The sequence below is a fragment of the Taurulus bubalis genome, assembly GCF_910589615.1.
Source record: "Taurulus bubalis genome assembly, chromosome: 12".
NCBI classification, from domain to species: domain Eukaryota; kingdom Metazoa; phylum Chordata; class Actinopteri; order Perciformes; family Cottidae; genus Taurulus; species Taurulus bubalis.
In genome coordinates this window covers 18,674,069-18,689,316 of record NC_136600.1, presented here as the reverse complement: position 1 = coordinate 18,689,316, position 15,248 = coordinate 18,674,069, and the positions used below count along the sequence as shown (strand labels likewise).

At 41.4% G+C, this 15,248-nt stretch overlaps 1 protein-coding gene across 1 annotated transcript; it reads right to left on the bottom strand.

The window, feature by feature from the left end:
• Positions 1-2,911: 2,911 nt before the first annotated feature.
• Positions 2,912-14,125, bottom strand: cgna (cingulin a; the record flags this gene model as incomplete). Its single annotated transcript, XM_079227775.1, has 20 exons — positions 2,912-4,517; positions 5,070-5,233; positions 5,355-5,463; positions 6,321-6,439; positions 6,552-6,725; positions 7,085-7,246; positions 7,474-7,644; positions 7,751-7,999; positions 8,092-8,313; positions 8,468-8,680; positions 9,132-9,252; positions 9,842-9,868; positions 10,024-10,172; positions 10,839-11,051; positions 11,339-11,450; positions 11,712-11,833; positions 12,603-12,698; positions 12,801-12,870; positions 12,995-13,092; positions 13,205-14,125. 20 exons carry the CDS (start codon positions 14,123-14,125, stop codon positions 4,382-4,384), a joined length of 3,648 nt encoding a protein of 1,215 aa, XP_079083901.1. The 3' UTR covers positions 2,912-4,381.
• Positions 14,126-15,248: the final 1,123 nt, after the last annotated feature.

The window sequence follows — 15,248 nt, the reverse complement described above, 5'->3', positions numbered from 1 at the left end:
ACAATAATAATGCAACAAAAGATAAGATGGTGAAACAACAACCCTGGCACCCAGCTGTGGCTGCAGCAGGCTCAGTGAATGGCATGTCAATATTTTAGAAATCTATACATCTAAGAAAATAAGGGATGAATCTAAATACCTTTTTTTTTTTCACAGCAGAACATTTTGACATCATAAAACACACAGGCATGAATAATTAATGCTGCGCAAACACTGCTCAGTTTACCAAAAGGCCTTTGTAATTTATTCATAAGGTTTAACCTCTGACTGAACCTGTTTGTCTCCTATTGACCTGCAAAACAATGAAAACACGCTGCTACATTCAAAGCACTTTCAAAGATGTTTTTTAAAAAACATTTTTTAGTGGAGATTCACTGGATTTAATTCAACAAAATGAATATACAATAATTGCCAGTATACTTATTTTGTTTATATAATCTTTCCTGCGTGTTTATTATTGTGTTTTCTTTCACTAAATTCCACAGATTATAGGATTCATTTGCAGATACATTGCTAGAGATAGGTCATGCTACTGTTTAGTTGTAATATGTTGCCTTATGGTTGTGTGGTTACTGCAGCAGACACGTTTCAGTTCAGTCTGTACTTATCATAAAAAGGACCACAGGAGCCACAGTGGTAATATTTAATGTTCATGGTTAATTTGCATCTATATTTTATCTCAACTGTCTTTTTTAAAATATATATAATAAATAATGTATAAATAATTAATAATGTATAAACATACATAAATAATATATACATAATTAATAATGTATAAATCTATATTTTTCAAAAAAAAGTCTTTTTCGTAAGTTGTCTTATTACCCCCTGGTATATTTCAGTTCAGTGTGAACTGGAGTACATACAGTATGGGTGCCAACTTACTTGGGCAATCACATCGGCTGATCAGGCCGACTGATTGCGAATGTGGGGGAAAGCTGGTCTGACTCGACCAGGAAACCCACCTTGAACGGGGTTAGCTACTCACACACACCGGGTTACTTCCCGCTTCGGGCATGGACTCTAGAGAATGCTCCGGAGAATAACCCGACAAGGAGGTGTGGCCCAGACTCGAACCCGGGCCACTGGTGTGACAGGCGCAGGACTATGTCCCAACGCCACCGTACAAGCCAATTATGTATAGTATCATTGTGACATTTAACCTGGAGAACCAAAAGGAATTCGACCGCTTTGGTGTTTTCCAACGAGCATTTTTCAAAATAAAATAATGGAAGCCGAGAAAAAAAAAAACACACCGTCAAATCACTTTTATCAACAGTTCTTGTCGGAAGTCGAGAAAAAAAAAAAAAAAAAACCTTATGCCTAGTGTACGCGTATCGAAATTAAATTACCGCCGACGTGAATTACAATCTTACTGTATTTAAGTTTATCCTTGGCCAACAGTTTGAAATAAGCCTCAACGTCGCCCGCTCTGCCCCCATAAATACATTTGGCTTCGTCATCTTCACGTTTCTGACTATGGAGCTGCCGATAACCAAAGTTGGTTTCTCAGCGGGTGTGTCGCTGAGTGGGGAGAACCGGTCAGACACGTGAAGAGCTGGTGCTGTCCAGTGGGCTGCTTCGACTTCTGCTTCCTTTGTTCAGTCACTAGTACGCTATCGGATAACAGACAGGTGGTAACCGGAAGTGAGGCAATACGCTTACCGTCGTTAGGTTGTGTGCATGTTGGGGTACAGCATGTATTATTGTATATTTCGCTATTTTGGTTAGTTGACCATTGTGCTACAGGGAACTATTTATCCAAGTGTGCGTGATAATCACATCACTGTGTCCATAAACAGGAATGTGGCTCTCCTGTATCAACACATCAGCCTAGTTTATTTCTGGCCTGCATGATGCTTATATCACTTATGATGAACAACAATAACAATGCAACAAAAGATAAGAGGGTGAAACAACAACCCTGCCACCCAGCTGTGGCTGCAGCAGGCTCAGTGAATGGCATGTCAATATTTTAGAAATCTATACATCTAAGGGATGAATCTAAATACCTTTTTTTTCCACAGCAGAACATTTTGACAGCATAAAACACACAGGCATGAATAATAACACGGGATGGCTCAAATCCATTAAGTGCTCCAATGCAGCATGCACAATATCAGGACTTTGGGAAAGGTGCAATAACAATCCAATAATGAATGGAAAAAGTTACTGTGCTTTTCCTGATGACATATTACACTTTATCTGATACTTAATTTAATACCCATTGCACTGTCGTTGTCGTTGATAGTTGTTTGTCTCGTCTAACGTCTCATGTCTATGTTTGTGTAAACATTCCTGGCAAATAAACGGTTTCTGATTCTGATTCTCTTAATGTAATTTGTCTGTTGAAAACCAGTGTTTAGGATGAGAATGAGACACAACTGTAATCAGACTGCCCTGTGCACACACACAGGTGTTGTGGCAGAGTACAGGACACACACACAGACACACACACACACATTATAATCCACGTTGACGACACCATGATAATAACTATTCGCGAGCTCCAGCAACACACTTCTTTGAAACTCAGGCTTAGATTGCAAACCTCAAACTCCAGACAAGCACCGCCCTGCAGCAACAACATGATCCATCTCTATTATCTTGTTATTTTGTCATAAATGCTCCTTCAAACATGGGAATGGAGCATATAGAGTATTCGTTGAATGTGATTCTGCTCAGAACCTTATACGCATTCGTGATCTGACTCCTGTTAAAGAGAAAGAACAAAAACTGATACATGCACAAACAAAACGTTGGAGTAAAAGTAACTGATAAACATTTTGTAAATATTGTAAGGACAATAAACATGGATCAATGTAACTTAAATCATTTAACTTTTATTGGAGCTAAATTCATGTGCAATAGAAACATTATCTATTTAGTGAAGTACAGTCACAGGGTGAATTTTTCCAGTCAACATTATAGTACATGCCAGCATTTTCAAAGTCAACATGTTTATACTCTCAGCTTATAGTTTCACAAATCATATGAAGTACCATTTCCAGTTTCTCTGAAAAAAAATAAGAATAAAGATTACATTTGATCAAACTGTATGCAGTTATTAGCGCTCCGTGTGATTGTTCCAATTGTATTCAAAACTCAAGACTAAAAAAAAAAAAATCTATAATGTGAAATAGTTACATTTTACAAAAAAAAATGTAGATAAGAATTACAGCATTATTTTTTAAAGGCATATATTTCAGTGACTTGCTATAAAGGAATGCATAGAAATTGTGCAGCTTCTACAAAAACACACGTAAAGATATCATTTGACAGGATGATATTTTGGCCATGATTTTAATTGAAAAGTGGAAAACCACTTTTGTAAATTATGAGATATTCTGACAAAGGACACTTCTGTCCTCAAAAGTATACAACTCACAAAACAAAGGTCTGTTGCCCTTTTACCGGGAAACTGTTTCAGATACAGTGAATAAAGACAAAAATAATAAAAACCTTCACACCAACAGGAGGTTTCTATCACATTTAGAGTAATTCATATTGTGCTTTAGGTATCATATTTTATCATTCTAAATTCCTAGACTTTGTACCATGTGACAATAAAGTCTGGGCGGAGGAATAAACACACAAGTGACATATTCCAAAAAACATGTGAAAATATATTTTATTTTACGGAAACAAACTCCAGATTTCATTCAATATGAATAATTTGCAATACTTAAATTTTACTTTTAAACCAAAAACCAGCATGATAGTGTGTTATTGCTTATAATCATAAATGCACACAATGTTAATGTTTGGTCCATGTTTCTCAGTAGCTCTACCTATGGGTGCATGCTGGGGTACAGAATTTGTGAGCACAGTCATTTGATGCTACAGGGAAGTAAACTGACAACATAGAGTCTTTTTGATTGTTCAGTCAAAGCCAGACTTGGTACCGTAAGTGCTCGACCCAAAATATCAACCCTGAAAAGGTTTGACATACTGAATTTGTATTAAAAAAAATGCAAGAGGTATTTTTTATTTATATTTTTCTGTGCTTCTCGCCTCATGTCGCTCAGTTACTCTCCGAGTGCTGTAGTGAGTTTTTGTATGTTGGAGGTCTTCCAGCCGTACCATGGAGTGCATCTGAGTACATTGTAGACTGAAGGACGTACCCTGTAATGCAGAGGATGTTTTGTTTCCTTCCATTCACTCTGGTGTGGAAACTGATCCCCCTGCTAAACGCTATGATATGTAATTTAAATCCCAGATCTGTGCACCCCTCCTGTAGTGTACCATAGTCATTGCCTGTAGTGTACCATTCTGTCTTTTGTCTTTACTCCCAGTCTAAAAAGCAACCTACAAGCCCCTCCATGTTTTTCCTTAACAGTGCTATGTTTCCCCACTCTCATCCTGCCCCTGAAGTGCCGTTTTAACAGGAGCTGGTCTGGAGGTTGCTCTCAGTGAGGATGGAGGTGATGGCGGAGGGATCATACAGGCTGTCGTCATCATCTGAACTGAGAGTTGATGAATCCAAAGCTGGGCGCATTGCTGCCTGGGTTTTTCTCCTGTGACACATAATCATCATTGACTTTTCCAATGTCATCATTAACTGTTCAAACCCACTTTATTTCACAGTTGCTTTATCCACAAATATTAGGTGGGCATAGTGCTCCCTCTGCTGACAATAAAAGGGAACCACATGCATTTCCTTGCTACTAGTGGGAGTGTGTCTGTCATATAATTCCCCCTGTGGTACATGAGTAATGAGCCTTTTTAGTCTAATTAAATACCTTGTCACAAATGAGTGATTGCTGATGTGTTTTACACACATCACATTGTGAAATACTGCACCTCAGGGTGCTCTATGAATCTCAACCAGGTGCCTGTTAATTGTGTGTAACCGATAAGGAATCTGGAATTGCTGGTAATAACGTCATTTACGTGCAGTTTTATTCATTCTGTGACATAAATAAGAGGAGATCTCTCTCTCTCTCTCTTACTCACTCTCACAAACTGCTGGGAAAATGTGGCTGCCAGAAAGTGTCTTGCATAAGCGCACAGTGAGTAACAGATTGGATGAGAGACAAAATTGGATACAAAGAAAAGGAAATGCTTACTTGAGCTCAATTTCCACAGCTGTGACTCTGGTCTGCAAGGCCTCTTTGAGCTCAATCTGTTCCTCCATGTCTCTCTGGGCCTTTCTCCTCAGTCCATCCATCCTTTCCAGCTCCGTCTCTCCTTCGTCCACCTGCCTCTTTAGAGCTTTCACTCTCAGCGTGAGCTGCAACACAGGATGAGGTTAAAGTATAGTTTTTTTCAGTGTGTGCATTTGATTTTGATGTATTCCCATGTCAAAGAGTAAATTCAAATATGACACGCATTTTGAGGTGAAGATAGTTTACTTGGTCCCTCTGTTCGGTGTGTGTTTGTTTCTCCTCATCCAACGTCATGTTGAGATCTTTTAGTTTCCTCTCCAGACGTCGTTGAGATGCCAACACTGAGTTCTTCTCCCTTTACATATAAAAGAGAGGAACAGAGCATAAGACATGAATAACTCATGAGTAATACTAACCCTATCTTGACTACTGCCAAAATGCCCTTTGGCAAGATATTTGTCACCTCATTGCTCTCATGAAAGATGCTTCGTAGCCAGGTGTTAAAGTCTGGTTTTCACTTGAGTCTCAGGTGTGTGTGTGTGTGTGTGTATGTTAATTATGTAATTAATGTGAAGTAGAATGTTCGTGAAAAAGAGCACACTTGCACCTGCACTTATTGTTACAGCCCAAAACATGGCTTCTATAACTTAACTAACATGCCTCCTTAAGAGAAGGAGTTAACTGTACATGTCTAATGTAGACAGTGGTGGAAGAAGTACTCAGATCTTTTTCACTTTAACTGAATTAAAAGGAGCAACACTTCCATGTGAAAATACTCTGTTTCAAGTATCATCATCAAAAGACATTTAAGATAACAAAAGGAAAAGTACTCATGATGCAGAATTATACAAACCATAATATTACATTGCAATGTATTAATTGGTTTATATTTTGTATTAAATCATCTGAATCTGCAAAGTAACTAATGTTGTTAAATACATTTAGCGGGGTAGCATAAAGTTGCATAAAATGTAAATACTCAAGTATTTCAAAATTACACTTATACATGTAACTAGTTATATGTAAAAACCTAAAATGGGATCACCACAAAAGAGTCAGCTACTGCTCAGCCAATAACAAACAGTATTCATCCACCAAATTTCAAGGGAATATCTAAAAAAAAACATTTGGGATATTGAGTTGTCTAAACAAACAAACAAACAAATAAATAAACGTGACACATGCAGCATGGTGTACTTTGTTGCACTGTACCTTTCCTCACTCATGAGGCGTTCTTCCAGCTCCTGGACCTTGTTCTCCAGCTGGGAGAGTCCTGCTGAGGAGCGAGTTTGGCCCTCCATGTCGGCCACACGACCCCTCAGCTCCTTCAGCTGCAGGGACAGATAGACAAACAGCAGGTCAACAAAAGCCAAAATACACTTGTGCGGTTAGTCAGGGTGGGTATGTTTCTATCAACGCAGATGTTGTGTTCACGTCACGTACATGTCTCTCCATGGTGTTCTTGTCCAGCTCCAGGTCCTGTTTGGAGGATCTCTCCTGCATGAGCTCAGAGCGGAGCTGATCAATTTGGTCTCTGCTTCTGGCCACTCGGTCGGTCAACATCTCCACGCTGCTTTTCTCCTCCTCCAGCTCCAATTGCACACGCTTCAGCTTATCCTGGGTAGAGACAAGAGGAGACCACTTCATTAGATGCTCAGAAAGGAAACGGTATGCACTGGATTAGCCAAAGTAACGCAGTTGATGGTGCTGGAGTTTGTACATGTCAGCATACAAATACTTACATATATTTATTGTGCATTAAACAAGTCTACATGCTCATCTTTTAACCATATTTGTTTGATTTACAAATGAAAGTAATACATGTACAGAAAGATATCCAACTATATAGTAAGATTGCTAAAGTTGAATTACATGCAGAGCAAAACTATTAACAGCACAGAACAATTGACAGCAGAGCGCCCTGTAGTCATGCTTTATTCTCCCAAACCATGGAGATGCAGCTGCACATATCTGACCTCGAGGATGCGAATCTCCCGGGTTTTTTCATTCTGGCCGTTTTTGATGGCCTCCATCTCTCCCTCAATGTGGCGCAGCCTGTTGGCCAGAAGCTCTTTATCCAGCTGATGGTTGTCTCTCTCCTCACATACAAGCAGAATCTCCTTCTTCTGTCGTGACATCTAGTTAGATTCATAATTGTATAAACAGTAATGCCAAACTGAATTTCCATCATGAAATAAATATGTATAGTTTTGCATCCATCATTTAAAAATCACAGACACATGAATACAATCAGTCAAGCATGCACCATGAACATGATGTGTCACAACTACTGAAAACATTCAGACCAGACATTCATAAGAAATACAACAACCAGGCCGAGCACACAAACACTCAAAACACAAACCTCTTCCTCCAGTCTCTTTAGATTTATATGACTTCTTTCCAGTTCACTCTGAGCGTCGTTTCCGTGCCGTTGTGACTCCTGCGCTTCCTTGCGTGCCTTCTCTCTCTGCTCCTCCAGCTGAACTTTGAGAGTCTGCACCTCCTCTCTCGAGGACATGGTCAGAGACTCATACTGACAGGGAGAGGGGGGATAAACCAAGAGGATAACTTTCTTGCTTTGTGAATCTGTATTGTTCAATCCTCAGACACTTTAATTTGTTTACATCACTCCTTCTTACCTCTTTGTTGAGTTTCTCCAGAGCTTTTTCCTGCCGTTGTTGGGTCACCTCCAGCTGGTTGAAGGTCTGTTTGAGTGTCTCTTTCTCCTTCTCCGTATCCTCCAAACGCAGGATAAGTTCACGGTGCTCCTGACTCAGTCTTGAAGCTTTTCTCTTGGCCTCATCTAGCTCCGATCTCAACCCTCTCACCTCAGTGTGGAGTGTGATCTCTGCCTCTGAGCTCTCCGTTGAGTTGGTCTGCAGCTGAGCCTAAGGAAACCACAGAGTTATGCTGAAACATGTCTGCTGATTTCAGGGTATCTAACACACAGACATTTGGTGTATGAGAGGATGTGATTTACCTCCAACCGTGAGAGTTTTTCTCGAAGACGCGTGTTGGCCTCCTCCTGTTCCTGCTGAGCATCTTTTAGTGATTTAACATCCATCTGAGCTCTATTGAGAAGTGTTTTACTGGCCCTCAGGTCCTCCTCAGCCAATGAGAGTTTCTCTTTGAGCTGGCTAGCTTCACCACGCGTCTCCCCAAGCTTTTGCTCCAGCTCTGACATGATGGCTGGGTCTGGGAGCTATAGGCAAGAAGTCGAAGGAATGATATTAACAAATACAAGAGATGATGATGTTGATTAAAGATGAGAATTTCGAACCAACTAGACATTTAAACACAAATCTGATCATCCTCAAAACTACCACATACACATTACCAAACTTTATTTAACTAACCCGTTTGTTTTTGTCCTGTGCTTTGGCAATATCCTCTCTGGCCTTCTGTAATTGGTCCTTTAGCCTGTCAATCTCATACTTCAGTTCTGCCTCCTGGTTCTGGTGAGATTTTTTTATGGAGATGACCTCCATGACCTTCTTGTCAAACTCCACCCTCTGCTTCTCCAACTCAGACTTGGCCTTCTGAAGATCAGTGTTGTATTGCTTAAGTTCCTGACCAGAAATATGGACAATTTAATGGTTAAAACTACTATTTATAAAAATAACTTTTTGTCAAATTTGCTCAATCTATCACGATATCCCGTAATGCATGAAACCTCAAAAAAAAACAAAAAAAAAAAAACAGGATCCTCTTCCTCCTTTTAATGCTCATGTCATTTGCAAGAATTTACCGCGCCCGACGATATACAACCAATCAGAGCAGAGGAGTCTCGAGTGCAGCTGTCAATCATTGCTCGTAAAGCTCATGAATTTATTATGGTCCAGCAGAAGGGTAGGGACTACTACTATTTTTTTTACACATTATCAGTCCCAAGTATCACTGTCTGGATACATTGGCCAAAATAGGACAACAACTGTATTATAGTAACCAACTGTAGCTTTAAACTGTTTAATTTTTGTGAACCAGACTTCAAATTTCATGGGTGGCTGAGTGTATGTTCACCTGGTTGAGAGTCTGTGTGTGGTTAGGGTCCGGTATCTGTCGTTTCATGGTGCTCACTTTCTCCTGGAGCTCCTGTAGGTCCTCCTCAAACTCCTCTTTTTCCAGTCGGGCTTGCAGGAGTCTACACATTGTTGATCCAAACAAATTGTACCATATTAAAGCATTGTAAGCTTGATTCTGCTTGATTATCTGATCAGCAGCAGTCGGATTGAAGAGGTGATTCATGACAATGAGCTTTATTTTCTTCCATGTACTCAACAAGCAAATACGTAATTTACTAATCTACAAACAACACGAAATAAATCAGCGTTCCCTGTTACCACAACAGTCAGATATAATCACAGAAAACAAGTCTACAACACGTCTTTTGCTAAACATAGATATCCAAGATCATCCACACCACCCTGATAGTGTTACACTGTATGGGCACAATGAAGACATAAACAGCCAAATGTTAAGATGTCCAGATTGTGACAGTTTTGTTCTGCACCATTGCTGCTTAACCACAGTACTAAATAGGTTCCATATTCCCATTGGGACCTCTGGTGCTCGAGGGTTCCTGGTGCATATTTAAATGTGGATCATGTAGTCATTCATGAATTAGGGCTGTAAGTGTGGATGGCCTTTGTAACTACAGTTAGACAGTTGTTAGCACAGCTAGCCACATCTACAGGTCTGTGTGTCTAATATTGACTAATAGTGACTCTCACGGTGTTTTAGGGCTGCTGGGTGGCTCTCTGACAGAGAGCGGGAGAAACATTGGTAGAATGAAAGAGAAGAGATGGACACATTAGTAGTACAGCAGGTGCAAAGACAAACCGAACAGACGTTGACTAAATCCATGTCCAAGAAAGCATTGGAAAGCCCAAATCCAGTACTAGAATAAACTCACTCTTGTTTGGTGGTTCGAAGCTCGTCTCTGGTGGTGTGAAACTGCTCCATCCAGTGGCTGCTCTCGTCTCTACAGTCTTCCAACTGCTGCTGAAGGGAGCGAACTGATGCATTCACACGCAACCGCTCTGCCTCGATCCCTGCGTGAGACTAAAATAAGAAAGAGAGAAGAATTGAGGGCACGTTTGTTACTATTCCTTCAGTTTCATAGACATAAATAGAGAAATAGACCACTCCCTATTGTTTTAAACAAACAGATCACATTTAAGTTTAGTTCAGTTCTCTCTTGCACCTATGCTGAGCATGCTTAATGCACCTGAGCATGCTTAATGCACCTGAGCATGCTTAATGCACCTGAGCATGCTTAATGCACCTGAGCATGCTTAATGCACCCGAGCATGCTTAATGCACCCGAGCATGCTTAATGCACCTGAGCATGCCTAATGTACCTGAGCATGCTTAACTAATGCACTTGAGCATGCAGCTTCTCTTCTGCAGACACTCTTGTGTTCTTATCCTTTCATCAGGGGATTTTCAGCTTCTTCACATTAGATCATTCTCTTTATACTCCTATACATGTCTGCACATATTTATGCATCTGTGTATTTATGTGTATGTATGTGTAGAAACTCCACTAAAAGTCATGATATATTCATATGTGATGTATGATGTATTGACACAATAACTCTTCCAGCATGTAGAAGTGGTTTCTCAGTTTTGCTTTTCTCATGTTGTGTCCAACTTCAAAACATTTTAATTTTGTACGAATGTACGTGATAATGAGCTGGCTAGTGGCTTCAGTGTTTGTGTACACACCTGTGACACGTGCTCCATGCTGCTGCGGAGCTTCTCCATGTCAAAGCTGTACTGCTCTCGGAGCACCTCGATCTCTTTGTCATGCGTGGCCACCTCCTCCTTCAGAGCTCCTTTGAGAGCGGTGAGCTCCCTCTCTCTCTGCCTTAGCGTCTCTTCCAGCTTCTGTTTCAGCTGGCACACATCCATCATCTGTGCCTGGTAAGAGATCAGGTCCTGCAGACACAGGGAATACACAGTATTAACTTGATGCTTTTGAGCGCTCAGCCTCCACGTGGTGGAGCATTGCTCATTTGTTTACACACCTTTTTCTTAACAGAAAGCTAATGCTTTTTAATTGTAAAAGCCTTAACATATCATCAACCTGTCAATATGATGTTATGCGATATAATTGAGGTCTTCAGAAGCAATTTAGTCTCAATGTGAGTGTCCTTTTGTGGGGTGAGATCTCTCTGTGCATCCATCTGTGTTGTTATATCTGTGTGAGCATGTTTCTGTAATACCGTCTTGTTGCCATTCTCCCTTCTCAGTTCATCCTGAAGCTCAGCCAGCTGGTCCTCCATATCTCTGACCCGTGCCTCTGCGTTCTCCCTGTCCATACGCAGCTGAGTCAGCCTGCGAGTAAAAGACACACACACAAACACACACAATGATTCTTTGAAATTCAAAGGACGATGGCATACAGTTTGTCTTGTGAATAAGTGCCAGTGGCTGCTTGTTCATGAACTGTGAGGAGTGTGTGCTTGATAACAAAGTGGGCTAGTCATGCACCCCTCCAACTCCTGACCACCAACACAAAACAGACAATGGCACCGTGCCCCTTCCTGCTTTCCTCTGTCTGTGTGTTTGAGTGTGTCTATGCTGCCGTGTCCTCACTCTGATTGTGTTTCATTTAATTCTTTCTTCATCCGGTCCAGCATCTCCCGGAGCTGCAGATTTTCATCCAGACAGGACTCCAGCTCAGCTTTCAGAGTAGGATCAGAATTGCTAACAGAGTCCTAGGCACAAGCAGAGGTGATGAATAAATGAGAGCAGTGAAACATAAGACATCAGGTAGCTCTGGTGGCATGAACAGTGGGTTTTTAGGAAATGTTAAAGCAGGCTTTGCATTTGCCCACTGGTCAATATGCATAAAGAATTAAGTTCTTAGAAGCTATTAGAGATAAATACCTGCCCACCTTCCTTAAGCCAATATATAATGAGCCATTATTGAAGTTAGCTTATTTTGTGTGTGTGTGTGTGTGTGTGTGTGTGTGTGTGTGTGTGTGTGTGTGTGTGTGTGTGTGTGTGTGTGTGTACCTTTGACCAGGCCAGAGGGCTTTAAGGATTAATGTGAGGATTAATCTGAAGCACACTCCAAGGAACCCCCAGCCCTCCTGCTAAGATTAGTTAAAGACATAAAAACTCTGAGGGCAGTGTCCTTCTCTCAACCAACCGACAGCTATTCCCTTCACTTAATAGCTGGTGTTCTCATTTTAGGAAGACTTGGATGAGTATTTATGTGTGGCATTGGATGCTCACCGTGTAATCAAAGCTGATTATAAGTGGCAGATTACTCTCTGAATGTTAACATGCTCTGGTGGCAGCCAGTTCCAATCAGTCAAGTGAATTTAGGAAGGCTTGGTGAATTTACAGTCTCAACCAAAATACACATTCTCTACGTCGGGAAAGTAAAGAAGACATTTCAGCACTGCTAATAACCTCGTAAGTATTGGAACAGTTATGGAAATACAACGTTTCTATGCCTTGGAATGCTATTTTATTTACCCTTCTTTCCACTTGCAGGGCAGTTTGTAGTTCAGCCATCTTTCTTTCAAGCTCTCTCTTTTCTCTCATCCACTCTTCCTGAGGTCTTTCTTTGGGCTGTTGTAGAAAAAGATATATGGGCAAATAATGTGAGCAGTTTTCTTTCCCTGACTTGAACCAGTGCAGGAATAACTCACAGAGCTCTCAAAAAGGACAAACCTTTAGAATCTGAATCTTCTTAAAGATGGCCTTGACTTTGTGCTTGACGATGACATCACTCTCATTGGTCCTGAGAGAAGGTGAAAATGGAAAATGATTTAACACATTCATGTGTAAACATTTTTTTAACATGGCATTATGAGAACTAAGTACAACCTATATGTGCTACGCCAGGGTAACATGTAGGTCCATACCCTTGTCTCAGGATGTTGTATATAGTCTGCATGACCTGCTCCTCCTCACTAGTCGTCTCTGCACTCTGACCCTGGTCCAGCAAAAGGTCAGGAGTCACCTTGAGACACAGATCAGAAAACTACTCTTGCAATCTTGCATGCTATGTAGTGTTTGGAGCTAATTAATAAAATTGGCTGTCATGCCAAGCAATACAAGTATTGTATTCTTACTTGTGGCTCAGTCAGTGTGGCATGTGGGGTCTCCACGGCAGCATTTGTCCCTGGAGATGTCCACTGATTAGGAGAGTGTCCGGGGAATTTGTTGACAGCGGCCTGGCTGCGTCCCAGGCTACTGTGAGTGGAGGACGGAGGTGAGGTGTAAGGGTTGGGTGTGACGAGAGGAGATGTAGCTCTGGGATCTTGTTGTTCAGCATTCAGTCCTCTCTGTTGGCCTCCAGTGTTACCACCATCAAACCTGTTTATTAGTCTGTTGACAGGAGTTTGTCTAGGATTCGTTGGTTGAGAAGAGTCAGGGTTGGACTGACTGCTTCTAACCGATCCCAGTGACCCGTTGAGCCCTGCTTTGTACGAACCGTCCCACATTTTCCTTTCCATGCCCCCCTCTCTACTACCGGCACGCCGAACCTGCTCTCTCTCTCCCCTTACTCCAAGTCCTCCATCCAGATTCCCATAACTTCCAGACTTCCCGTCCCCTGGTGGCCTAGACAGCTGAAAATCCTCATTGCCTTCCCCTCCCCCTCCATCCCTGTCCAGCAGTGACCCATGTGACTGGGCCCTGCGTAGTGCCCCACCCTGCCCTGCTTCTCCTCCTCCTCCTCCTCCTCTTACATCTGGACCATGGGTTCCTGGCTCTGCCTTATCTGTTCTGCGGGGAAGGCTACTGTAACCCGTGGGGTACTGGGTCCTGAGCTGGACCCCATAAGAGTCTCCTTTCTCTCCGTCCTTCAGGACAACATATGGCTGGCCAGCAATACCCTGCACCCTGACTGCCACGCCATACTTGGAGGTGGGGGTCTTGGCCCTGGGCTGGGGCCCTGGCTGCCCCCCGCCAGAGTCATGGAGGTCATTGATGAAGCGGATCTGGACACCGTAGTCCACTGGGGTCTTCCGACCTGAGGATGGTGCGCTCATTCTGGTAGTATGGCAGAGAGTTAGGGTAAGAAGGAGAAGAAGGAAACAAGTATGTGGTTAGATCACACATAAGAAGAGAGCTTTTCTGCATTCAACCAACCAGCTACATATTTGCTTTGGTCTCGCATTTACATACCCACAACATTAGTTTTTAATTTAATATAATAAAAAAAACATTTGGTTTATTTAAGAAAGTACTTTCTGAAGGGGTCATATTCACCCCCAAACAATCTTGTTCAGGATTTGGCTGAGGTTATTGTGTACTGTAGGTATTCTGAAAACTGACTGAGCTGAAAAGCTTCCAATTCGAGGTGAACAAATAAATGCACCAGGCTGATATTTATTAGCCAATAGGGTATTAGTTTATTACAGATATATTGGTATCGGTATGTTATCCTATAAGGAAAACACACATTCAGTAGAGAAAGGGCAAACAAGGTCTGGGCTAGATGGTTCACCAGATTAGCACTGACAAGTTTACTAAAACATAATTCTGCTTAGTATATTGGTCACAATTATTTAAAAATCAAACTTTATGGGATCTGTACCAATATTGTTTATGTAATGTGTTATTATCGGCTACAAAAAAAAATTAAAAATCATTTTCGGCCTAATAAATCCAGTATCGTTGGACTATACTCACAATAGCAGGTTCAGGGACACAGCAGGGAAAAAATAATGCTACAATACAATCAATAACCAGCTTAACATTAAACAGATCTTCTCTCAAAGTAGGAAATCAGACAAAAACTAGCTCGACACTCATTAACAAGCAACTCTGAAATGTTAAAACCTTATCAGGCAAGGCTTTGAACACATACAGAGACGCCGGTTTATAGGCACCAACACATAGTTTCTGTCTCTTCACTGCTTGTGTGGACTTTGTCCTCAGTGCTTTCCATTAGTCATTAACCTGAAAGCACACACCCACATATCACTTTCCCCTTGTAAGGACTAACAAAGCTTCCCCCAACTTTTGGAAGTTTCCCAGCCAGATACTACACCTATTTCCCTTTTCAAAACGTTGACAGCTTAAATAGAGACAGGTACCAAAGTACCTCATGAGGACTATTTCATTCTTTTACTTTGTAATGTCACCATGTTGTGTTTTTCCTGACTCCCT